The sequence below is a fragment of the Heterocephalus glaber genome, unplaced genomic scaffold (assembly GCF_053883595.1).
Source record: "Heterocephalus glaber isolate CG9 unplaced genomic scaffold, H.glaber_assembly_v1.0 deba00001773, whole genome shotgun sequence".
Classification (NCBI taxonomy): domain Eukaryota; kingdom Metazoa; phylum Chordata; class Mammalia; order Rodentia; family Bathyergidae; genus Heterocephalus; species Heterocephalus glaber.
Window position 1 is genome coordinate 11,526,771 of NW_028258463.1, and position 25,466 is coordinate 11,552,236.

Here is a 25,466-nt window from a genome sequence, read left to right on the forward strand (position 1 = left end):
AGCCCTGTCACCGGAGGCCCGCAGCAGCGTTTTAAATGAGGGAGGGCCTGGCTGGTTTGCAGTCTGAATTCTGGTTTATTTAGTAGCATTCAAGAGTTATACTGGAAATAAACATTACAATTAGTGATTAATTAAAATTGCCACTTGTTATAAATACCATCCAGGTTAAATAATACTATTTTAACTATCCTTGCCCCTTTGGGCTGGGATTCAGATTTTTCCTTCTCTGGAAGTCATTTTCCTGAACACGTCTGTTTCCTCTTGGCTCACCTGGGAACAGCGAGGGCCTGGGCCCTGAGCGAGCTCTTTCCCGCCTGCAGGTGGACCACAAGCTGTCCAGTGGGCTCGCCCTGCAGGCTTTGCCACCCACTCGCTCACCGCCACCCCAGTCTGATTCATGTCGGTGCCCTCCTGCTTTCCACTCTCCTATAAAGAACGTCCCTGACATTCACAAAAAAGGTAGCTATTAAATTCACCTTTCCCTTTAATAGGTGGGTTTTTCCTTCTCTAGAGGACTAGTGAAATATTTCACACGAAGTTTCTCTTCTTAAATGAAAGAAAAATGTCTGCAAGCTCACTACTGAGGCACCTCTGAGCCGAGGCCCTCAGATGGCCGGAGCTTGGCCGTCCTCCCTTCAGCGGAGATTTCTGCAAGCGCAACAGCCCTGCCCTGTACCCTTTCCATACCACGTGGCTGTGAGGCCTGGGGCGGGCCACAGGAATCAGGAGAATTGGTGAGAACAAACGCCAAGGCTCATTTCTTTTAAAGACTGACAATCAACAGGTATCCCCATTAAAAACATCCACATGAACCAGAGGAAAATACTCAACTTCAGTACAAGCAGAAAGAAAAATGGTTCTACAGAAGTTCACGGTACACTCTTCAATGCACTAAAATGGAGGGAGGTGTTTTATCCAAATCAACTGAAAAACTGACTTCCCACTAGCCGTCCAGTTCCTAAAGTGAAGTACTGGTCTTTGATTTGCTTCAAAAAATACTGTAACAGATACTGTCTTGAAAATTCAATGAAGGGCTCCAGAGATTCATCAGATTAAAAAGCAAGCACGGGCCTCCCCCCCAAGCCTGGGACAGAATAAAGACCACGTGGAGCGGCAGGCGGTGACAAGGCCGCCTCAGTAGCGGTGGCTGTGCCAGTCGTTGTTGCTGAGCTGAAGCAGCTCAGTCACCACCTGCAGGATGTTGTAGTTGTGCTTCTTCAGCAGCCTGAGGTTCAGCTCCCGGTCGCAGAAACCCATTTCAAAGAGGTGAGCCATCAGGGATGCGGTCTGGTGTTCAGAAACTATGGGCTGTGGAGAGACCAGAGCAGCACACAGCACTGCCTGTGACTCAAGGGTTCCTAGCTTCGTTTTCCCATCTCCTGCACACACCAGCCTTCCCAGATGTGTGGGAAGTGCTAGGTATCCACTACGGGCTCACAGCCCGGCCTCAGTGCCTTCTGGGCCCGAGTCTGTGCTCGGTGGCGGCGGCAGGGACGCATGAGAATGAGGGAGCAGTGACCACACTGTTTGGGAGCCCATACTGGCCAAGCCCTGTGGCGCCACGCGGCCTTTAAATCTGTCACCAGCCCCAGGTCACAGGCATGTGTGGAGCCCACAGGGCGGGCACACAGGCTCGGCCTCAGCCCCAAATACCTCCACCTCCCCTCCAGGCCCGCCCCTCAGGATCCCTTCCCTCCCCTTCCCCAGGCTGATCCTTCCACACACAGCACTTTGTCTCTACTCCCTTCCACACTGGAGATCTTTTTCCAGTAATCATCCTCTCCTCTGGCCCCACAAGTTTTCAACTGGGCGTACTGGTTCTATGGAGAGGGTTTCATTTTTGGCAGATTCTCCTCCCGAGTTTCAGATTTTGTTCTGATACAGATTTATATATGTATGTATTTATCATGTATGTGTTTTGATCATATTCACGCCCCATTTCCCACCCTTAAGCCCTCTCCCTCGTTCTCTTGTCTAGTAAGTTCCCCTCTACTTTCGTGTCTTTTCCAGATTCCACATACTGGGAAGGACATGTGACACTTGCTCAGTAAGATCATCTCCAGACCCACCCATTTTTCTGCAAATGACAAATTTGTGGGGTTTTTTTGGGGGGTTACCAGGGATCAAACTCACAACCTTCCACTTGTGAGGCAGGCGTGGTGCCACTGAGCTACATCCCCAGCCCCAAAATTTTGGTTTTTTATTTTGGCTGAGAAATACTGATATATCCCGCAGGTTTTCTTTATCCACTATCTGTTGAAGGGCGCTAGCTGATTCCATGTCTTGGCTACTGTGCTGTGAGAGACACGGGTGTGTAGGTTTCCCTTTGCTATGCTGACTTTCTCTTAGCATACACCAGTGGTGGGGAACCTTCTAGAGACCCAGTCTCCAAACTGCAACCCAGAACACTTATTTATTGCAAAGTGCCAAACCTGCGATTAAACCCGAGTGCTCAGTTGCTGGGCGAGCTGGCACTCGTGTGACAGAGGGCTGTGTGCCAGCTGAGGCACGGTGCCATAGGTTCACCGCCACTGGTCTACACTGAGGAGTGTGACCTCCAGATTAAACAGTGGCTCTGCTTTTACTCTTTGAGGAGCCGCCACACCGACTTCTTTTTTTTTCCGGGTATGGGGGTCGAACTGAGGACCTGCGCTTGCCAGGCAGGCACTGCGCCACTGAGCTACAGCCCCGGCCCACACATTTCCACAGTGGCTAAGTTAACATTGTGCCCACTGGCAGTGCAGGAGGCTGCCTTTCCCTGCGTCCTTCCTAATATTTAATTTCTTATCTAATTTTTTTGCAGCACTGGGGATGGAACCCAGGGCCTCTGCTCTGACCCCAGCCCCATCCCTTTCCATTCTGAGGCAGGGCCTTGCTGAAGCACTGTGTTTCAGGGCTGGGCTCTGAGGCACCCTCCCTCGTGGAGCGGGGAGACCGGCTGGCCATCCTGACCTGGGTGAGTGGGCTCTCGAGGAGGCTCTGACCCACACCCCGCCTTTGTCCTTAGCCCTTGCCATCCAGCCTCGCCCCTCTGCCAGGTGGCCTGGCCGCTGCCCTGTGCCCTGGGGCTGTGGCTGCTGGGCCTCGGGGCACTGTCCTCGCACTTGCAGACCCCTGCCACCAGGTCCGACCTTCCCGCAGGACCCAACCAGCAGACTCTGACCCCCACGCGTTGTCCCTGGTGCAAGGTCCTCTTCCCTGATTCACAAGGGCTGCTTCTGGCCTTCCCCATCTTCCCAGATAACCCCATTGGCCCACAGGCTCTTGCTGTGACCCGCATGTCAGCATCAGGCTGCCTGTCTCAGGGCAACCCTCCTCCACTGCACCCTCGCCATCCTTAGTGGACCCAGGTACGGCTGGCATGCAGCGCTGCCCACAGTGAACCTGTCTCTCACACCACCCGCACAGCCTCTGCATGGCCGGAGCCAGAAGCTTAGGCTTTAGCCTAGAATTCTTTTCTTTGTGGCACTGGGGATGGAACCCAGGTACACACTATCATTGAGCTATGTCCTCAGGCCCTCTTTTAAAATTAGTTTTGATTAAGTGCAGCATTCAGTATTGAAGCCAGGGTCTTCGCACTGAGCTGTCCCAGCCCTTTGCCTACTCTGAGACGGGGTCTTGCTAAGTTGCCCAGCCTGGGCTCCAACTTTCGATCCTCCCGCCTCAGCCTCAGAGTCCTAGGGTTACAGGCGTTTCCATCTCTTCTACTGCCTTCTCCAACCCTCCTCTCCAGCTGTCCGTGGGTCTCCACATGGCTCTTCACTGGCTCCATCAGCCTCCACACTACAGTGGGGCTCACTAAGCCAGTGTGGCCCTGTCAAGTCCCGTCCTTTCATCGCCCTGTGCCTTACCATGACGTCCAGGCCCCAGCATCCATCTCTGCCCTTCTCTACCCTCTCCGCAGACAGCCTCACCACCCACACCCTCCCTGCGGGGCGCACTGGCTCTGTGCTGCCCACTACTGCCCACTGTGCTCCTGGTGAGCCCTCCTTCTGCCCGGGGCCCCAAGGCCGGCAACATGTTGCCCTGCCCACTGAGCGCTGTCCCACAGCCTCTGCCTCTGCAGCAGGTCCTCAGTCACGTGAGCACCGTCCTCCTCGCTGAGGAACCTGGCTGAAGTCAGGCGCCCAGAAAGGAGCGAGCAAGGCTGTGTGCGAACCAAAGAGCACGCCGAGGCCCGTGCTCTCCCCACAGCCCCGCCACTGGGCCTTGGTGCCCTGGAGCCGAGGGTCAGGCAGCTGAGCGGGTACTGACCTGTGCAGTCACAGGGGGCCCAGAAAACAGGGCCTTGTATGCAGAGGCGGCAACGGACAAGGCCCCCTTCACCAGCCCTCCCGCGATGCTGCTCCCGTGCAGGTGCCTGCGGAGGGAAAGCCACCACCGCCTTATAGGACAGCTGGCTGCGGGGTTTCCGGAGAGAATCAGGAGGCAGAGTGGGCAGGCGGGAGGGCAGGTGGGCGGGGCTGCTTCCCAGAGTGTGCGTTCTCTGCTCCCACGCCCTGCCTGCTGTGGGCCCAGCTGTGGAGCAGGCACGGACCTCAGTGCAGGTTCTGGGCAGCTCGGTCCTGCACTCGTGTCACAGCACCCCAAGGGGAGCGGAATGCAGCCTCCCCAGCACTGGGGAGAAGTTTGGGGCACGCCCTCTGCCTGCTGCTGCTCAGGGATGGGGCTGCTGTCCCGCTGTCTGGAGCCCCAGCAGGAGCAGCGTGGGCGGCGCTGTTACCTTGAGTGGTCACAGCTCTTCTGCCCGCTGGTCACAGGTCCTGGGCAGCCTCTGGGCCCTGAAAGCAGAGAGCTGTTGGTTAGAGGCAGCACCACAGCCTGCGCGTGCCTGACCTGGGCGGGCGGCAGCCACCTGGCAGGTACTGCGTAGGGCATAGGAGACACTGACACTGCGGAGATCAGGACTAGGGAGAGGGAGCTGAACCACCCGCTCTGTCCATCCCTCCACAGGAGTCCAGCTCTCCCACACTCCGGTGGACCCTGGGCCTGCAAGGCCGGGCCTACAACACCCGTGGCCGACCTCACATGACGCCCACCTCTGCCAGGTCCTCCAAGCCCTGAGGAGCTTCGCAGAGAGGAAGACAGGCTGGAAGCTGACAGCCTGCCAGCCCCGCTGTGAAAGGAGAGCATGGCGCTTGAGCCAGAGTTACCTGCTCCGACCTGACTGGGGGCTGCAGAGGCTTCTGGGGCGGTGGCCGGGGCGTCCACTCCCGGGGGGCCATGGTGTGCACACAGAGCACGCCTTGCAGAGAGGACACAGACAGTGAGTTGAAAAACAGCAGTGGCAGCGGGGGACAGACAATTGGCACAGCATGGCGGTGCCGCATGATGCAGGGGATCGCAGTCCTGCCCAGTCACAAGCATGACTCCAGGCCCAGGCCTAGGAGCCACCTTCTACTTTTCCTCCTTGGCCACCGTCAACCAGAATGATCGGCTTTGTCTGGTCACTTTTTCAAGTACAGAACTGGGGTTGAACCCAGGGCCTTCACACTGAGCTGCATCCCTAGCCCTTTCATTCTCTGAGACAGGGCCTTATTAAACTGCTGAGTTGCCCACACTGGGATCAAACTTGGCAATTCTCCTGCCTCAGGCTCCCACAGCAGTGAGATGACAGGCGTACACCTCCACATCTGGCCCAGTCTGGTCACTTTATCAACACCCCCGTATGAGGGTGTTAAGAGACCTGGCCAGCTTCCGGGGAGAAGGCTGTAAGTTACAGCCAGGCTGCTGGCATTTCCTGTGGCACTGGGAGAGGGCAACCACTCAGACGGATCCCGTGGAGAATTCGAATCTCTATTAGGTTCCTAACTTCCTAATTACACCTCGGGTTAATGTACACGTTTGTCTTTGCTGCCTTTACTCATAAACAAGCAGAATAAGAAGGGAAGGCCCAGGGGTGTTTGGTTTAGTAACTGGCTCTCAGGGATTCAAAATAAGCAGATGGACTATGCTCAGGTAATGCAGGCAGTCTCAAACAGGTATTCCTGTAAGTCCCAAATCCATAAATCCTGGGAAATACTTTTATTCATCTAAACTTGGATTTTACTACAGGAAAAGTCTTCCAGGGCTGAGGAACACAGAGTTGAGGCCAGGCTGCTCCTCCCACTGTTCTGTCCCGGGGGTGGGGTACCTGGGTGGCGCCGGCAGGAGCCCCACCTCAGGGCCCAGGGGCACCGCCTGCAGAGTCTGTGAGGTGGTGAGGATGGTGCTGAGGCTGTGCTCCTGGGATGGGCGCTGCCCTGCAGGTGGTGTGGCCGGGGTTCCGGTTCCGGCCTGGATCTCAGTCTCAGTCGGCTCCCGCCCAGCCTCCAACCCTAGCTCGCCTTCGGCCCCTTGCTCCAGGCCCGGCTGCGAGAGCGCGGAGCTGTACATGGAGTCCCCGAGCGGGCGGCTGGTGTCGAAGCACTCGGGAAGGATGATGATGTAGTCCTCTGAGGAGCAGGAGGACTGGCTCTGAACCTCTCCAAGCTCCTCCGTGTCCTCCTCCTCTACTCCGTCCTCAGCGAGACAGACAATTTCCTCCTTCTCGGCTCCCAGGGACCCCTCCTCAGGCGAGGTGAAGTTCACTAAGGGATGGAAGGAAGCAAGCTGAAAGGAGGTGCTTAGGAGCACCTCCTGGCGCGATCCATGCTTGGGAAAGCTCTGTGGGTCACAAGAGCGAGGAAACTATTATCCCTTGATGTTTTTATGCACCAGAATTTGGAATTTTTTGTTTTTTGAGACAGGGTCTCCCTATACAGCCCAGGCTGGTCTTGAAATGGCTGTGATCCTCCTGCCGCAGCCTCCCGAGTGCTGGGAATACAGGTGTGCACCACCACTCCGGGCTCTGAATTTCTGAATACTCTCTCAAGTACACAGTATTGCTCTACCTATGGGCAGCCTGAGGTTCCTGCCAGGTTATTTCTCAAAGCAGAACTTCACCTCAGCACTCCTGCTTTCCCCCAGATTTCCAGGAAAGCAGACAACTTGGCAGAGGGCCCATGGGCGGTGCTCACTACTTACAGGACTCTTTGCTGCAGTGTGTGTGCTGCGCTGCCCGCTGATCCTCAGTGGGGTACAGCTGTGGCCCCGACCCTGGCAGTAGAGGTGCAAGTTAGGCTGCAATTCTAAGGTCAGGTGGGGAAGGGGAGTCCGAGAAACAGCCATGCGGAGCCCCGAACACTCCTTCACTCCACTGCAGGTGCCGTGGGGTGGACAGGGCCGGGCACACTCACGCTGAAGGGCCTTCTGTTTGCAGGGTGGGTTGTGGTCTGGGGCTGCATCCAGGGTCAGAGAGCGGATGACGGTCTCGCACACAAACTGGGTCCCACTCAGGTCATCTTCTGCGTCCTCCGCCGAGCCCACGGTCTCCACCTTCCTGTTTTCAGGAGCTGTGGGGCCTGAAAGGAACCAGAACTTGGCACATGGTGTTTGCAGTTGGGCATGCCCCACAGTCCTCACCAAGGTGAGGGAATTACTGGGTCAGGAGTTGCCGCTCGGTGGAGGTGTCAGGGTGAGGTGCTACAGGACACCTGTGTGCATGCTGAGGGCGGGAGGGGAGCAGGAGGCCTGCGGTGCGACAGGGAGGGCCCCCCACTGCAGATGCTGACCTACCCGGACGTGCTTTACAGCCCGCCCCTTCACTCTCCTCCTGTATCTGCCCCAAACCAGGCTTCTCCAGGAAAGGACTGTCATGTGGCAGAGGAGACATGCAAGGAGTCGTATCTGGAGAGTGAAGACAGGGCCATCAGCTGAGGAGCAGCAGGCTCCTTCCCAGGCAGGGTGAGGCCATGGGTCACAGGGATCCCGCCTTCTGCAGGCCTAGCACACACCCGAGTGGGGCACGCTTCGGGCCTGTCCTAATTTCCCTGGACCACCAGGCAGACACTGACCTCAGACCAGCCAGTCACCAACGGCTGCCTGGCCTGGAAGGCTGCGGCCGAGGCATAAACAATGAAATGTAAATGAGCAAAGTATGTCCCTTCACAGTAAGGAAGCCCTGCAGAAACTTGTACTGCAGCTTCTGGCAGGCGACAGGGAAAGGAGGAAAATGAACCGGGGTGCCACTCTCCTACCACTCTGAGGGAGAAATGCTTGCCATCAGCTGCCTCAGCATCAACCAGGGCTGCAGCCTGTGCCTGCCAGAACAGGGACAAGCAGCGTGAGCGCAGGCTTACCCACGGGGGTGTTTTGGGGCACCCGCTCCAGCTCCTGCACGATGTTTATGTCCAGCAGCTCGAAGGACAGCAGGTCCTAGGAGAAACATGGCGTGTGAGTCCACAGCAGTGGGCCCCTGCACGGTGCCCTGACCGCGGCTCTGCTCTCCCCAGGAGTCAGCTGCATGACCAGGCGGAGCTGACTGGGAGGCAGGCGCTCACAGGCAGGAGAGAAGACGTGCAGTGTGAGAGGAGAACAGAGGCGGCCGGGGCGGCTGTAAGGCCCCACAGGTGAGCCCCGACTCAGAGTGCAGGCACTGCGTTCAGAAACCCAACTCCACGGACCTTGGGCCCAGTGCACACCTGGCTGGGGCAGGGTGGGTGGCCAACCACTGCTCCACACGTGCGTGTGTGTGGGTGAGGGTGGGCGTGTGTCTATCCCCACACCACACTCCCCCCCCTCGAAGGGCTGCACCCTGTACCTGCGCGGTCAGGAGGTCCACAGACGGGATGTAGAGCTCCCTCTCACTGGCCACACTTTTTGTCTTCTGCAGGTCGCAAGCCCCTGTCCCTTCTGTCCCTTTAGTCACTTCGCTCAGTGGGGTTTCTTTAGCCAGGAGAAAGGCCTCCTACAGAGACAAGCCGTTGGAACAAATCTTAAGCCCTCAACAGAACTCAAGCAAGAAACTGACAATGTCTCCTCCTAAAATAAGCAAATAAACAAAAAAAACTGGTAAATCTCTATGTTGAAAAAAAAGCCAGGATTGGTGGCACTTGGCTGTCTTCCCAGCACTCCAGGAGGCTGAGGCAGGAGGACTGCCAAGTTTGAGTCCAGCCCGGGTAACTGAGACTGTCTCAAAATCAAAAGAGCTGGGGACGTGGCTCAATGCAAAGACCTTGGATTCAATCCCCAGTACTGCAAGAAAAAAAAACAAGGCGGTGACTCACCGGTAGGAAGGTCTAGGGCCCTTGATCGGCGGGGACCTCCGGAGGGGACTGTGTACCTGGGCCCTCCTCTCCCTTTGCTCCAGGCAATTGTCCGCCTCGCCACATGCTCCCCACTCACAGACCTAAGCCTCGGCGGGCTAACCGTGGCGGGGCTCCCAGTGCAGCAGAGGACAGCCCTTCTGCTCAGAGGCCCCGTGTCTGTCAGAGGGGCAGGGGCTGCAGGCTCTCGAGCCTCGCACGGGCTCAGGCCGTCCTCATCCCTCTTACTCTGAGAAGAGCCCCAGCACACGGGGTGTCTGCACACTCACCTCCCGCTGGCAGCTGAGCCTGGCTTTGCTGGAGCCGCTCATGCCCTTGCTGGTGTTGCCGGGGCTCTCTGCGGGGGCAGAAGGGTCCACGACGATGCTGCACCAGACCCGAGGCCCAAACTGCTGGCCGTTCTGAGTCAGGCGCCAATGGGACGTGTATGTCCCCTCCAGGGCTGGGGCGATGAACTCCACGGACACCACGCCCACATGGCCAGCCTCCAGGAAGGGCACCAGGACATCTTTCTTCTCCACAGACGCCAGCATCAGGTTCCCCCACATGAACTTGAGCTGTGGAGCACAGGGCCGGAGACCGTGCACTCATGGGCTGTGCTTCTGCAGCCTCAGGGCACGCGCCTATGCTGCGGGGACAGTACCTTCGTGTCCGCGCTCCAGTTCACGTTCCCCGTGTTCTTCATTCTCCAGTGTTTGATGAACCTGGTTCCTGGCTGGAGGTGAGTCCCATCTGGCAAGTTCTCATCCACGAAGGCTGCACTGAAGGTCGGCAGGACCAGGGCACCGGGCTGCACGGGGAGCCTGAGGGGGACTCAGAGGCTCAGGTGCTCGCCTGGGTTGGAGGTTTCTGGTCCCACACCAGCCTGAGAGGCTGTGACCCGACGAGTTCCTGCAAGGTGACCCTGATGCATGCCCTCCCCCGTTCGCTCTTCCCTTACTGGTGTGGGGCTGGGGATGGAACTGGGGGGGTCTTGCATGCCAGGCAAGCGCTGCACCACTGTGCTGCGGCCCCACACACCAACCCAGCCTCGAGAGGATGCCCACTCCTCAGCCAAGGCCCAAGGTGAGGACAGCTAGAGGGGCCAAACCATGATGGAGAGGACGGCTCTTAAACACAGCTGGTTCTGCTCCAGGGCCAGAGGGCCCACAGAGCGGAAGCCACAGCCACCTGCTGAGCCTCCCTGGTTTCCATCCTCCTGATCAAGATCACCAGACCATCCGCCAGGAAGCTGAGGCTCAGTGTGTGAGAAGCGTCAGGGGTGAAGCACAGGAGGGCCAGACAGGCAGGGCCACATGTGCGGGCCCAGTGACTTGGGAGACCATGGCCTGAGGGGTGCTGAGCCCAGCGGTTAAACAGCAGCATGGGCAACCTGGGATGCCCTCTCAAAGAAAGAAAAGGGCCCAGAGGAAAAAAGACAGACAGAAGCCAGGCGGTCGTGACAGTCTAGCTCTGCCAGCTGGACTCCCGTCCGGCCCCACCCCGGCCCTGCTCACCTCAGGGTGCTGGGCTGCAGCAGGCTCTCGGGCCGGACCAGAGGGGACTTGGGGCTCTGAAGCCCATGGATCGAGTTCCACAGGTGAATCTTTCTGTGGAGTTTAAGCTGCTTTTTAAGCTCTTTAACCTCTGCTTTACGCTGTTTCTTCTCAGCTCGCAATCTTTGCTTTTCTGCTTTGAGAAAGTTCTTATCAACCTGTTTCTGGAGCCTGTGAGGTAATACATGAACATCTTAAAGGAAGAGAGCACTCACAACTCCCAAGCTGTGTGGAGCCAGGGGCTGTCTCTGTCAGCGCTGGGCCCCTCTCCATGCTGCCCACCACCTTCGGACACTGCTGGCATCACTGTGCGGCAGCTCCAAGGGCGCAGACATGGAAGCCAGGAGACTGCGCGCCGTGTGGCACCACACAGCCCCGGGTTAGTTTATCACCAGTGTTTTGGGTGATCACCACCAAGAAGCCCTCAGAGACGAAGCTGCCCAGCCTATGGCTTCACCTGATTTGCTCCAGGGCAGCCGGGAGGCGAGGAGCGGAGGACTTCGGGTGGGAGACTGGTTCCGAGGCACTCAGAACAGGTCTCCGCAGCTTGAGCAGCATGTGGTCAGTGTCGTGGGCATAGGGGCCCGCCTCGCAGTCCTCGCAGATGTTGTAGGACGGGCACAGGCTGTGGGGAGAAGGGCGCAGTGCGGGACGGCACAGGGAGACGCTGAGCGGACGCCTGCCCCTGCTCTGCTCCCCGCTCTGGGGAGCCCGAGCCCAAGCCTGACTGTGAGAGGCTAATGTCCCTCATTAATCAAACCAGGACATGACACTGGATCTGTCCCCAGGACAACCCCTGGGAGGGAGCAAGACAGACTGCGTTCAGCAGGCGAGGGCCGCTCCGCAGCAACCTGCCTCGGGGAGTGTGGATGAGCTGGCTCCGTGACCCGCCTGCTATCTGGATGACTCTCTTCAGGGCTTGCACTTCTAACCCACAGCCCCTACAGCTGCCGCCCATGGACTAAGGACACTGACCTTCCCTGCCCCACCTGGAAGGCAGGCAGGTCCCTGCTCCGAGGCCCACAGCCCGCTCACCTGCACTGGTAGCGCACGCCCACGATCCTCCGGCGGCAGCTGCTGCAGGCAATGTGCCAACTGAACAGGTTTTCTGGCAGGAACAGCATGTCCCCTGAAGCAGGCACGGAGATGTCGGAGGCACAGGGGCCCAAGGACGGGCTCTGGAGGACCAGCTTCTCGTGCAGCTTCTGTTCCAGCTTCTCCACCGTCTCTCTAACGACCTGCTCTCGGAACTAAACACAAAGTGGGAAGTGGGCGAACTCAGCACTGACACCGAGAAGAGGGGCAAAGACAGCGACAGACTGGAAACCTCAGCGGTTCCTATGAAGGACAGGAATGGGGACTAACAGGCATGGAGCGAACAAACAGCAAGGTGACCAAAGCTCTGCTTGTTCAGTGAGACCGGCTTCGAGCCCACACCGAGGGGCGCTTCCTTCCTTCCGAGTGCAGAGGTCAGCGTCCCTGCCACACTGGCTCCTCCTCTGCGCTCAGGGCGCTTGGCCAGACCCACTCTGGCCCTCAGTCTGAGCTATCGCCCCTCCCCGGCACCAGAGGCTCCTGGGCCCTTCATGCTGCTCCCGGCCCCACCGCAGGGGGCACTCACGGTCTCCAGGTAGCTCGTGAACCAGTCTGGAGGCCCGTCCTGGGTGTGGTCCGAGTCACACGGAGCAAGTGGAAATGGCTGCACAGAAACACAGTCAAGATTGCGGAGCTCACTCTGTCTATTCAAGATAATTTCCCCAAAATGTCTCATTGTGGGGTTTCTTCTGTTGGATTCTCTGAGTATGATGTTTGGGTTTTTTTTTGTTTTTTGCTGAGACAGGGTCTCGTCATGTAGCCCAGACTGGCCTCCAACTTGCAGCGATCCTCCTGCCTCGGCCTCCTGAGTGCTTGAATCATGGGCATGAATCACCATACCTGGCTAAGCATGAGGTTTAACAGCCACAATTCAAAGCAGAAAAGGAAAACAAAGTTGCTCTCCTGCTCTGCTCCCCTTCTCCAGTCAAGCACCACTCGCAGCAGTGCCGTCCAAGTGCCAGGATGCATGGCTAAGAGGGCCCAGGGGGATGAACAAGGGATTCCCACAATCACAGGCCAGGAGCAGGGTGGGGAGACCCAGCCAGATGCCCAGCCCTGCATACCCAGGGTGCTGGCTCCTTGGGGCTTCTCAGGCCCGACCCCACAGCTCTCGCCAGGGAGGAGTAGTGTGCGACTGGCTTCTTCCCCGGCCTGGGAGCTGCGCATCTTTCTGCCCTCGGCAGGGCTGGGGCTTCGGCAGCAGCAGAAGCAGTGGTGGCAGTGGTGGTGGTGGCAGGGTGCCCTTCGTGGACTTGCATCTGCAGCTGGTTTCCCTGCTTCACCGCCATCTGGGCGCACGTTAGGAAACAAGAACCACCATGTGAGTCGCCTTGCACAGGTGGAATTTTAAAGCCCGTAAGAGGAAGGAAGAGTGTTAGGAAATACCAGGTTTTCCCCTCCTGCTTTTGCATATGGGGTCTGAACGCAAGGCCTTCAGATGAGCAATATCCCCAGCCCATTTTTGCTTCTGATTTTCAAACAGGGTCTTACTGAGTTGCCAAGGCTGGGCACCAACTTGTGGTGACCCTCCTGCCTCTGGCTCCTAGAGTGCTGAGATTAAAGGAGGGCACCACCATGCTTGGCTTATTTTCATTATTAAATGCGTATATAGGTTCAGTATCCCTAATCGGAAATGCTAAGAAATCTGAGACTTTTTGAGCGCCAACCTGACGCCACAGGTGGTAATTCCACACCTGACCTTCGGACAAACTGCAGTGGAAACTCTGGTGGGGTAAAAAGGACCGCCACAAGCTACTGTCAGGCTGCACCCTCACAGTTGCAGCAGGCACATGTGGACTCCAAGTGCAGCCTTGAGTCCCTTCCTAAGACATTTCACTGTCCATATGCAAACACCCCAGAATCCAAAAGCCAAAGCCAAACACTTGTCCCAAGCACGAAGGCTAACAGATACTCAGATACTTATTAACTCAATAGTATTAACACTGCTAATACCCAGTCTGCTATTTCTTTGCCAAGAAATTTTTTTTGTTGGTACCAGGGATCGAACTTAGGACCCTGAGCTTGCCAGGCAGGCACAGTGCCACTGAGGGACATCCCCAGCCCTGTCAAGAATATTAGCTGGAAAAAAAAAGGACTAGAGAGCAAGCTAAAGTAGTCACATCTTTCTGAATAAAGCCTTCGTAGAAATCCTACTTTTCAAACTACTTCAAGAAACATCTGAAGGGCCCGGGGATTTAGCTCAGTGGTTTCGCTGCCTGTTGCATAAGCACAAGGACTCGAGTTCGATCCCCGGTACCAAAAAAACAAGAAACATCTGAGGTTCCATGAGGTACTTCACGGTCTAGGAAGAAACCTGGGGCCAAGTCAGCAGTCCCAATCGTCACCCACAATTACCTATTTTTATTTTTTTCCGATACGGGGGATCAAACTCAGGACCTTACATTTGCAAGGCAGGCACAGTGCCACTAAGCTAAATCCCCAGCCCCATATCTATTTTTATACATTAGACTTAAGACTTCTTTTTTTTGTTGCAACAGGGTTTCACTGTGTAGCCCAGGCCTGGAACCTGTGCTGGGAGGACAGGTGTGCACCACCACGCCCAGCCCTGGGGATAGCATTCCTCCCCAGGAGACACTTAGCCTGACTGTGGGTGATTGGCTCACAACAAATGCGTCATCAGGACAGTGTGTCGGGCTGGGGCACAGCTTGGAGGTGGAAGGCTGCCTCAGCTGGGTGAGGCCCTGGGTTGGATCCCCAGGACTGAGGAAAAAGTAAATAAATACAACAAAACTCATGAGCTCCTATGTGCCTCAAGAGCTGGGTGTCTTGGCAGTACTGGGACTGAACCCAGGGCCTCGAGCAGGGCAGGCAGCCCTCTACCTCTGGGCTATGTCCCCAGCCAGCCCTTCCATATTTTGAAAATGGAGACTGGGTCTTGCTGAGTTCCCAGGTGGGCTTTGAACTTGCAAGCCTCCCGCCTCAGCCTCTGGCATAGCTGGGACCACAGGTGCACACACACCACCACACCACTTCTTCCGTATTATTAAATGTGTGCTGGTGGCACCAAGACGAGCGATGAGAGGAGCAGAAACAGGAAAAACCTTTTTATCAGGAGCTGCCTTTTGCCAAGCAACAGGGCCTGCTCCCCACGGCCACCTAGAAAACTCGTTTCCTTGTGTTTGCATTTCCTAGTTCCCAACGAACGTCAAGTTCAAATTTTGTTTTTGTTTTTTGCAGTGCTACTGAACTACACCTCAGCCCTCAAGTTTGAATCAATAAACATTTTTGAAATCATTTGAAAATGAAACACAATAGCCATTACCTTAAGTGCTTCTTCATATTCTCCTAAAAGAGGGGAAAAAAAATAGTGATATTTCTTCATCGGCTCTTAAGATTCTATTAAACACAGTCACTCCTAAAAATCTAATGTATGGCCTTAAGACTATAGTTAGTAACAGTGTATTGTATTCAGAATTCTTTTTATTTTTTTGAAATAAGGTCTTGCTATGTAGTTCAGGATGCTTTTAAACTTGCTTCGATCCTCCTGCCGCAGGCGCCACTATGCTCAGCTATGTTCAGATTTTTTTTTTTGGTACAGGGGATCGAACTCAGGACCGTGCGCTTGCGAGGCAGGCAGCAGAACCACTGAGCTGAATCCCGCCCCATGTATTCAGATTCTTGCTGAAGGAGTAGATGGTAGCTGCTCTTGCCAAAGGAGGGTGGGAGTGGGTAACTGCATTGTTTCACTATGGTAACAATTTCACTGTACCTATCTTACATCGTCTTATGCACACATAATGTTGACACCCAAATGCTGCTCTTAGGAATCCTTAGCTTGCAATCCTTACATGTTAGCAGAAGCTACTGGGTTTTGCTGACAAACTCCTTTCCCCTTCCACGAGAGTAGAAGCTACTGCAGACCAATTCTCCTCCCTGAACCCCTTTCCTTGCTCCTGGAGATGCCAGTTACAAAATCTCAACCCAGCTGCACAAGGTCAGGGGAACTGGGGATACTGTGTCATTTATGTTTTGTTTTTTGGGTACTGGGAATCAAACTCAGGGCATTGTGCTTGCAAGGCAGGCGAGGTGCCACTGAGCTAGATCCTTGGCCCCTATGTCATCTACCCAGTGACAGCTTTCGGGCCGCCCGGCTGCAGCATTCCGGGAAAGCGCGCTCCAAGCCCCACCCACCAAGGACACTGTGGGAACACTGCCACTCACACACTGACAAGGCACACATGGCGCGCCGGAGGACAAGCTACACTGGCCACATTGGGCAGTATCGCACCCTCAACACCCACGTCCCCCACGAAAGCTGTCCTGAAGAACAATCAAAGCACCATCCTACATACACAACACACGCAGTAGGAGCTCCCTGTAGGACGTGCTGTGTGCCACCGCTGGACGCTATGTACACATAGCAACTGGTTACTGCAGGGAAGACACCCAGCACGACCGAGTGCAGTGTGCGTGTGTAACACATCACATTCTGTTCTGAAAAGTACACTATGGGACCATGACTGCGTGGAAACGGAAAGGCCTGGGGAGCACACTGAGGCCTCTGGTGAAGCCTCCCAGGCTCTGCGGGACCCACCTTGGCTGTTGATGGATATCTGCAAAGAGAAAAAAATCAAGAGTGACTTCTAAGTGTCTCGTCATCACCTGAGCATCTCTGCTACAAGGACCTGGCTTGTCTCGGCCCCAGCTCTTCTAGGACCACGTGGCAGCCACGAACAATGTTAGAAACCCTATTGCTTAAGTACTGTGCCCTCCTTTGTTTCAGCTACACCAAGAGGCAATGTGCTACAGTGATCTGGCTTGCTCTGGAGGCAGAGGCTTTGGATAAAGCCCACCCCACTACTTTCAAGCTTTTGTGCCTTTGGGCAAGTTCCTTAACCTCGAGGTACCTCGGTTTCCTGTGGGTAAAATAGCAATAATAATAATGCGCCTGATACACAGCACTGCTGTGATTCTGAATAAAAGGTGGTCACTGTTCTTGTATTATTAAAAACTAAGTGGCAGCTTGTGCTATGTTTTTTTTTTTTTTTTGGTACTGGTGATCGAACTCAGGTCCTTGCGCTTGCGCAGCAGGTGGCGAAACCACTGAGCTAAATCCCGGGCCCCTGGCTTGTGCTATGTTGAACCTAAGATCACTTCATAATTGTAACCCCCCATACAGGGGATCGAACTCAGGACCTTGCACTTCTGAGGGGTGCATGGTGCCACTGAGCTAAATCCCCAGGCCCTTTTTTTTTTTTGGTACCGGGGATCGAACTCAGGACCTTGGGCTTGCGTGGCAGGCGCCAGAACCACTGAGCTAAATCCCCGGCTTTTTCTTCTTTTTGAGACAGGGTCTCGGCATATAGTTCGGGCTGGCCTTGAACTCACTCTGTTGCCCAGGTTGGCCTCAAACTCCCAGCGATCTTCTTGCCTCAGAATCTGGGATTTCAGTTGTGTCCCATCACACCCGGCTAAATTTTGTTTGGGTTTTTTTTTTGAGACCGAGTCTTGCTACATAGTTCAGGCTGGCCTCCATCTTCCTGCCCCAGCCTCTGAATGTGGACTGGGATTACAGGTGAGCACCACCATGCTCAGCTCACACCTGGCTGATTTAAATTTATTTAAATTTATCTCACAAATACTTCAACACTCCTTTCCTATTTCCCAGTTCCATCTCTGTTGAATTATCAAGTAACACTCAGTCATCACACAAATGAGATAAATACCACTCTAAACTCTTCAAGCCCCATCCCACTCTAGAAAAATAACTCTATTCTGCCCTGGTGTGGTGGCACACTCCTGTAATGTCAGCACTTGGGCGGATGAGGCCAGAGGACTGCTGTGAGTTCAAGGCCAACTTGAACTACATAGTGAGACCCCGTCTCAAAAAAATCCCCCTAAAACCCTCTAGTCTGAACACCCAGCAATGGGGCCATAATGTACTTTACCTCTTCGTTCTCTTCATCCAGGTACTTTATTTGAATAGTGTTCAGATCAAAAGAAACTTTTACCTGCAAATGAAATACATGTATTACAGGATTAAGGTATCAAAAAGGAGGCCATAACATAAACTCAGAAATCAGAAAAGAAAGGGCATTCAGGGGTGGAGAGTAGCTCAATGCTAGAGTGCTTGTCTACCATACATGCAGTCCTGGTTCAATGCCCAGTACTGTCAAAAAGAAAAAGGGCAGGCATATTTTACTATATAAATATTAAACATTCTTTTTGCTGGGATTACATTTGTAATCCTAACACTAAGGAAGCTGAGGCAGGAGAATTTTGAGTTCAAGGCCAACTGAACAACATAGTGAGTTCAAGGTCAATTTGGCCTAGCTGGGTATGGCGGCCCATGCCTGTAATCACAGCACTTGGGAGGTTGAGGCAGGAGGATTTTGGTGAGTTTGAGGCCAGCTTGGGCTATATAGTGAGTTCAAGACCAGTCTGAACTACACAGCGAGACCCTGTCTCAAAAAAAAAAAGATTATATGGTAAATGCTACAACGGCTGGGGATGTAGCTCACTGGTAGAGCATTCACTTAGCTTGAGTGTGGCCCAGGGTTTGATCCCCAGCACAAAGAACAAAAACACCACAACATCAAACACCACCGACTAGGAAAATGTGCCGTTGATAACAAACAAAAGCTTACTGCTTACGACACAGCACATCTGTAAAACTGGTAGTAACAGGATGAGCAAACCAGGTAAAAATGGGCACAATGTACAGAAGATTCAAAGAGGAAATCAGAGTATTTAACGTAGGAAAAGCTCCACTTCACCTGTGGTCAGAACAAGGCAAATTAAAACAGTAAGATCAGGGCTAGGGATTTAGCTCAGTAGTTCTGGTGCCTGCCTTGAAAGCGCAAGGTCCCAAGTTCGATCCCAGTACCAAAAATGAAAAACAAAAACCAGTAAGATCATCTCATCAGAATAGCAAACATTGTTAAAGCACTAACACCTAGTGTTGTCAAAACTTCAGGGCACTGACATAAAGGTCTTTCAGTGCTAAAGCCCTTCTGCAAAGCACCATTCAAGGCCGAGCCAGGCATCGTGGTGCGCTGTGAAGCCTCGGAGGGAGGTAGGCATATGTGAAGGAAACCGCTCAACACCGTAAACCCAACAGTCAGAACAGTCCAAAGGGCAAATCGACAGGAGGAAAGTAGGGTCTGACTGCTTCATAAGCACCCCCAGGAGGCCCGTCTGACCCGCAATAAAAGCAACCCCTGGGCTCTTGCACAACAGCAGCTCCATACCTCCAGGCCACTGGCAGACAGTAGGGCCTCTGCTCGCAGACACTCCCTGGGGCCAACCATTCATTCCTCAGACTGCTTCTAAAATAAGTAGGTTTTCTAAATCCCAGCTTGCTTAAAGAGTAATTTTACCTTCTCTTTCTTTTTTTTGGTACCGGGGATCGAACTCAGGTCCTTGCGCTTGTGCAACAGGCGGCGAAACCACTGAGCTAAATCCCTGGCCCCTACCTTCTCTTTCTAAGCTCTTCAGAAGAGACTTGTGTATGTGCTCCCTAGATTGGGGCCCATCTCACCCACAGGAACACTGAACCTCTGTCAGAAACAATGTTCCAAAAGGCCCAGAAATGGTCATATGACAGACCTAACAGCTGGAAATAACACTGCTGAAAATGGATACCTTTGGAAAACACACCCATGCTTAAGACAGAAACAAAATAAAGAACACTCACCATAGCTTCAACGTCAGCCCAAGTTGTGTTTTCTGGATCAGAAACCAGAAAGCTTTGTGTCTCGTTTTTAAAAGTTACATTCAGAGTGACCTGTGGTTCCATGCTGTGGGGCTGGAGTCGAGAGCAAGGGGGAAGAGAACACAGCACATTAGGAAGTTTCTGTAAGTCCCATAAACCACATTCAACAAATCTTGGAAGACAAGAGTGAGCAGAAAACAAAGTCCCTGGCAGGCTTGACCTGGTCAGGAAATGGTTAATGGATATGCGCTGCAATTCCAAGCTGCAGTTTGACTCGATGCAAAAACCACAACAAAATAGGCAGCCCATGCAGGTGGTGTCTCGGACACAGAACATGCGACGGGCTGTTCCCAGCATAGAGACAACAGCTACGAGGACAGCATCTTCTCAATGCCAAGTCACCCGAAAACATCCACACACCTGCCTCTACCGCTGCATGGACCCCACCACAAATACTTGCTCTGACACCTGTGCCCACCCTCTCTCCCAATGCCCTATAAAGCTTTCTGCCTTTACTCTATTTGGGGGTGGTGGCCTCTGGCCTGCCATCAGTCCACCTGTGCCCAGGTGAACAGTCTGTACCTCTATGGCCTCACCACACTGATGGGGTAGTCTCGTTCCTCCACGCCGTTTGTTACAGTCCCTGCTTTCACAAACATAAAATCTAGCAGGAAAGCTAATCTGTTACATAGGAATTGTTCCTTTAAGAAACAGAGTAGTGCTCAAACCATGCCTCAAAGACTTGCACTTCAATGGGCCACAAAACTGCTCTTCAGTTATTAGGAACCAGAGAAGCAGAGTGCCGTGCACCTGTACCCCCAGCTACGTGGCAGGCTGAGGCAGGAGGACTGCCTGAGCCCAGGAACTCAAGGCCAGTCTAGGCAGCACAAGGAGACTGTGTCTCAAAGAAAACTAAGAAAAAGCCGCTGAGATTATTTTGACCACACCCACAGAAATCATCTAGCATTTATAAAACCTCTTGAGGATTCTGCTGCACTTTATAGAGCTTGGTTAATTAAATATTTGCAGCAGGAGGTACCCAGATGGCTAAGATGGACTGCATTCTTCTGAGACTCGAAAGTGACAGTCTACTTTTTTCCAGGCGAGGCAGCCTTTTCCTAACGTGAGCAACCCAGGTTTTCTCCTAGAGTAGTTTTAAGGACCTAAGAGGCCAAAATATGAACCAGGAAGCTCTGAAGGGGTATGCTCAACACCATCATCCAAAGGACTATGCTTTTGTAGTCTACTGGTTTTTTAAAACGAGGAATGTCAAACTTACAAGAGAGGAGAGCAATACGGTTCCTTTTCTGGTTTTTTGAGACCGGGCCGCGCTGTGGAGCCCAGGCTGGCCTCTGATCCACAGCAATCGACCCTCCTGCCTCAGCCTCCTGAGAGTTGGGATTACAGGCTTACGCCACATGCCCGGCACAATGCACTCCTCTTAAATTTTTTTTTTCCCCCTTTGGTACCGGGGATCCAACTTGGGACCTTGCGGTTGTGAGGAAGAACCACTGAGGTAAATCAGCGGACTGTAAAAATTTGTTTTGAGTCTGTATTTGCAGTAAGACCACCCCCGCCATGGGATTGGTACACGCTTGTGACACATCGGAATTCTTTATCTCCCCATCTTCTCTCTGAGCTCTCTTGCCAGCCTCGCGCACTCCCTTCTCCTCATGCTAGACTGACCCTCATTAGCTAAGGCTGCAGCCAGACTCTCATCTTTGGTTGTGTGTGGTACTGGGAACCAAACCTAGGGCCTCCTGCACGTTAGGCAAATGCTCCACCACTGAGCTATGTCCCTGCCCTTTTTAAAATTTTGAGACAAGCCCTCACTAAATTTAGCAGGCTGGCCTTGAACTTGTGATCCTACTGCCTCCGCCTCCCACATGCTGGGATCAGAGGTGTGCCCTATCACACTCTAGTACTCTATTCTTTTTTTTGGTACTGGGGATCAAACTCGTGACCTTGTGGTTGTGAGGTAGGCAGCAGCACCACTGAGCTTAATACCTGGCCCTCTTTTTTTAAAAAACCTATACATTATGGTAAAAATTAAACCTACTCAAAAATAAAGAAAATACAATAAATCCCGGCGGACCCATCAGGCTTCCACAATCACCAACTTGGGACCAACATCACACCAATGCCACTTCACTACTGGACAAGGACATTTCCCCCTAAGGTGGGGACTGAACCAGGGCCTAGAGCAAGCTGGGAAAGCACTCCTCTGCCAGCCTCATCCCCAGCCCCTACTGTGCTCTGCTCGTCTGGAACCCGGGATTAAACCCAGCAGCTTTGCACTGAGCTACATCCCCACCCCTTTTTATTTTTTATTTATTTACCTTTGAGACAAGGTCTCTCTATGTAGTTCAGGCTGGCCTAGAACTCGCAGCAATCCTTAGCCTCCTGAGAGTCCTTTTTATTTTTTGAGACCAGTTCTTGCATTGCCTGTGCTTGGCTCAAATTTTCACTCTTCCTGCCTCAGCCCCCTACAGCACTGGGATTCCAGGCAAGGGCCGCCATGCCCAGCACTTACTGGATTATTCTAACATGACTTTCAACCTCTCCTCCATAAAAGGAAGAAAGGAAGGGAAAGGGAAAAAAAATGAGAAAAGAAGGAAAAAATGGAAACAAGCCTTTTGTAAATAAGGAGGGGAAGAGCAGTGGAAGAGAGAGGAGGAGAATGGGAAAAAATAATCAAGATCTATCATGTACAGGTACAAATTCCCTATGATGAATGTGATCATTACGTATACCTAAAATGTGCCAATAAACTTAATAAAGTTAAAAAAAGAATTAGACAAGAATTTTAAAAAAATGTTATTACTTTTTTTTTTTTTAATGGTACCTGGGATTGAACTCGAATCCTTGCAACCCAGCCCTCATTAGACACTTAAGAAGTAAACAATTCCTAGGGCTGGGGATTTAGCTCAGTGGTTTCACTGTGTGCTGCACAAGCGCAAGGACCCAAGTTCGATCCCCAGTACCAAAAAAAACAACAAAGAGAAGTAAACAATTCCTTAAACAAGTATCTATTCTGGTCATATATATATATATATTATTTTTTTGGTACCAGGGATCGAATTGATGACCTTGTGCTTGCAAGGCAGGCACGGTGCCACTGAGCTAAATCCCTGGCCCCAAAATATAATTAGGGATTTTGTTTACTGATGAGTTGTGCCTGCTGAATTGGCTTGCTTTTGATTTTATGAAAAAAAAGTTAACCCTAAATTGGACTAAAAAATGTAAGTGTTTGAATGTCATCATCAACACATTTTTAATCTGCAGCTACATAGTCAGATTTTGCCTCAGGCAGAGGGAGGAGATAAAAGAGGAACAAAATTAAGCCCAGGAGCTTCCAGTGTCATGAGGCAGAGGTCACAAGAGGACTTGGGTTCCAGACACACCCTGGGCACAACAGGAGCCACGTAAGTGTGAGCAAGTCAGCTCACCTCCAGCTTCAGTCATCTAATCTGTAAAACTGGGTTGCCCTTGCCCACCTTCTAGTGTTATTACTGTACAGGAATCAAATGTAAATAGAGTAGGGAGCAAAGGTTAGAGCTCAGTGGAACAGCGTGTGCTGGCATAAGAAAAACCATGGGTTCACTCCACGGCACTGAAACAAAGTGTGTGCAAGTCCTTTGAAAACAATATTCAAATGCAAAGTTTTTATAATAAGTCAGTGTTAAAGTGGGAGTGCTGGCGCAACGCCTGTGATCCCAGCACTCAGGAGGCTGAGGCAGGAGGATCACTGAGTGTTGGAGGCCCGCCTGAAATTCAAAGCAAGACCCTGTCTCAAAAAAAAAAAAAATTAGTCCTTAGTTCCTTAATAGTTTTTCACAGTGTAATGCAGTGCTCCATGAAATTGTCATTTTAAGGACCTTGAACTCTGTGAAGATCAGGGGTCATTTCAAACCCAGACAGTCAGACACCACTATTTTTCTATTCTTTGCCTTCACCTAGAAGTAAATGCATCACCAAAATAAAGCCAGTCTGTAGCACCAATTCTGCTGACGGCCAGTATTCACTCACATGGTATGCAATTCTTGGGGTCCTTAACATTTGGGGAAAATCCCACAGGACACTGGGCAAAAATTCAGGGAAATGAAAAGTGACCGATGATTCATTCTACTCAAACTGGACATCCTGAAATACATTCTCACTTTCCAATTTCAAGAAGCACACTTCCACACTTTAAGGAGTCTGGAAGGAAACTAATCTCTTTTTCTCAAGCGACACAGTTAGAAATTAGTTTCCATACTTTGGAGCTCATCCAGGCGATCTGCCAATGGGAGGAAACAGGAAGTGGGAGATTCTAGTTTAGCTGGATCACGTCCAGGTCTTCATTAAGAACTGCCCATCTCTCTCTGGCTTACATGTGAAAACTCTTTAGGAGCATTCCATTTGAACTTGTGGAAATCCCAGAGCCAAAACTAGCCCCATCTGTCCCTGGAGGTTTAAAGCCAGCACAGAGCAGTCAGGTCGCAGCGGCCTAAGCCTTCAGCTTCCTCAACTGGCGCTACTGTAAATCCAGGCCACTGACTCACTTCCACTTGGCATAAGTCAACTTTTCCTCTACATCGACTTTCAACCTGAGCAATTACCTTCAATGAAATAAACCTGGGAACCCCAGCTCTGATTACGGGTTACAGAAGGGGCCTGAATGAGCTCTCTGGGCTTTAAAATGCGTGTCCTGAAAGCTGTGTTTTTGACAAAAAGGTACACCGACAGAGGCGATTTCTTCTTTAAAGGAGGGTTCCCCAACGAGGACGAGGATGGGGAAGGGAGCGTGTGCGGGCGCTGCCCTTTCTCTCCTCCACACGCAATCCTCGCCGTCCACTTTTCCTCCTACTCCACGTACCCAAGACTGTGTTACCACCCGCGAGGACTCTCGTTTTCTTTGCCTAGGGGAATCTCCGTCTCCCTTGGCGATCAGAGCCCAGACTCTCCATACCCCTGTCCCACAGGACACAGTGGCTTTCTAGGCGGCCACTGCAGAGGTCGCTACCCCTGAACACGGAAAAGTCACAGCAGTTTGCAGGACGACCCCCCCAGCCCCAGAACATCTTCCAGCCTTCCAGGAGTGACGTGACCCCACCCCCAGGTCTCCGCAGCCACTTTCTTACCCGCTTTCCGTCCCCCGGGGGGGGGGGGGGCGCCTGCCGCAGGCCTGGGCACAGAAAACCCTCCGCCACCTCAACGGCTACCCCTGCGGGGCGCAACTAACATGGCGGAGAGAGACGGGGCCCAGTCCCTCGTTGCCTCTGAGTTCCTCACAAGGCGATTGGCTACTACAGCTTGTCCTTCAAAAGCACTGCCCTATTTATTGGTCCAGGCTGCGTTGGCGGGGGCGGACACAGCCAGCTGACCCTCACAACAATAACAAACCCAGGGGTGGAGGGTCAGAACTACGAGTGCGCAGGCGCAGACCGAGTGTGCAGGCGCAGACCGCAGACTTCCTCCTCTATCCAATACCGCTCCCCTGCGTCCCGCCGATCCGCGACCTTGGAGGACTACTTGCCGGGATTCGCGGAGCTGCATGGGAATCGTAGTCTTCCTAGGGTTTTTATGTTCTTTAGCCTAGCCTGCTAGTAAGAAACAAAAACAACACAACAACAGTGCCACCCATACCTGTCGACGTGCATAATCGTGAGAATGTCTTCAGTCTATCAAAGGGGTTGTGGTGGTAATCGCGCTCGTTTCGGGCGTTGGAAGAGTATCTTCCTAGGACTACAGTCTCCAAAGAACACTGTGGCGAAGACCGTTCGTTCGCAATGCAGGTCGGGAGTTGTAGTCTTGTTACTCACGCTCTTCTTTTTTTTTTTTTTTTTTTTTAATTTGCCCACGCTTAAGACTTCCATTGCAGCAGGTAAGGGGAGGGAGCCCCTTCTTAAGACTGCATGGAGCACTATCCTGCGCTCACCTTTGGACCTCTGTTAGGCATTCCAACCCTTGTAGGAAACTGTGACGTATTAAGCCGGAACTGGAAGCCTAGAGGTGGGGGGGGGACGAGGGAGGTGGCTCCTTGGCTGATTTTAT

General features: G+C 52.9%; 1 protein-coding gene across 2 annotated transcripts; it reads right to left on the reverse strand.

The window, feature by feature from the left end:
- Positions 1 to 55: 55 nt before the first annotated feature.
- Nbr1 (NBR1 autophagy cargo receptor) lies at positions 56 to 25,407 on the reverse strand. Of its 2 annotated transcripts, none has more exons than XM_013077718.3 (22): positions 25,059 to 25,407; positions 19,413 to 19,523; positions 17,665 to 17,727; positions 16,311 to 16,329; positions 15,039 to 15,061; positions 12,820 to 13,044; positions 12,282 to 12,359; positions 11,696 to 11,910; positions 11,118 to 11,285; positions 10,622 to 10,831; positions 9,769 to 9,928; positions 9,395 to 9,682; positions 8,621 to 8,767; positions 8,160 to 8,235; positions 7,597 to 7,707; positions 7,218 to 7,382; positions 7,006 to 7,077; positions 6,134 to 6,569; positions 5,154 to 5,245; positions 4,724 to 4,781; positions 4,255 to 4,360; positions 56 to 1,308 (listed from the first exon to the last, which is right to left on the reverse strand). In XM_013077718.3, exons 2-22 carry the CDS (start codon positions 19,512 to 19,514, stop codon positions 1,135 to 1,137), a joined length of 2,988 nt encoding a protein of 995 aa, XP_012933172.2. In that variant the 5' UTR covers positions 19,515 to 19,523; positions 25,059 to 25,407; the 3' UTR covers positions 56 to 1,134. The 2 variants fall into 2 exon arrangements, with proteins under 2 accessions (XP_012933172.2, XP_012933173.2); XM_013077719.3 differs by lacking the exon at positions 25,059 to 25,407 and adding an exon at positions 24,554 to 24,840.
- Positions 25,408 to 25,466: the final 59 nt, after the last annotated feature.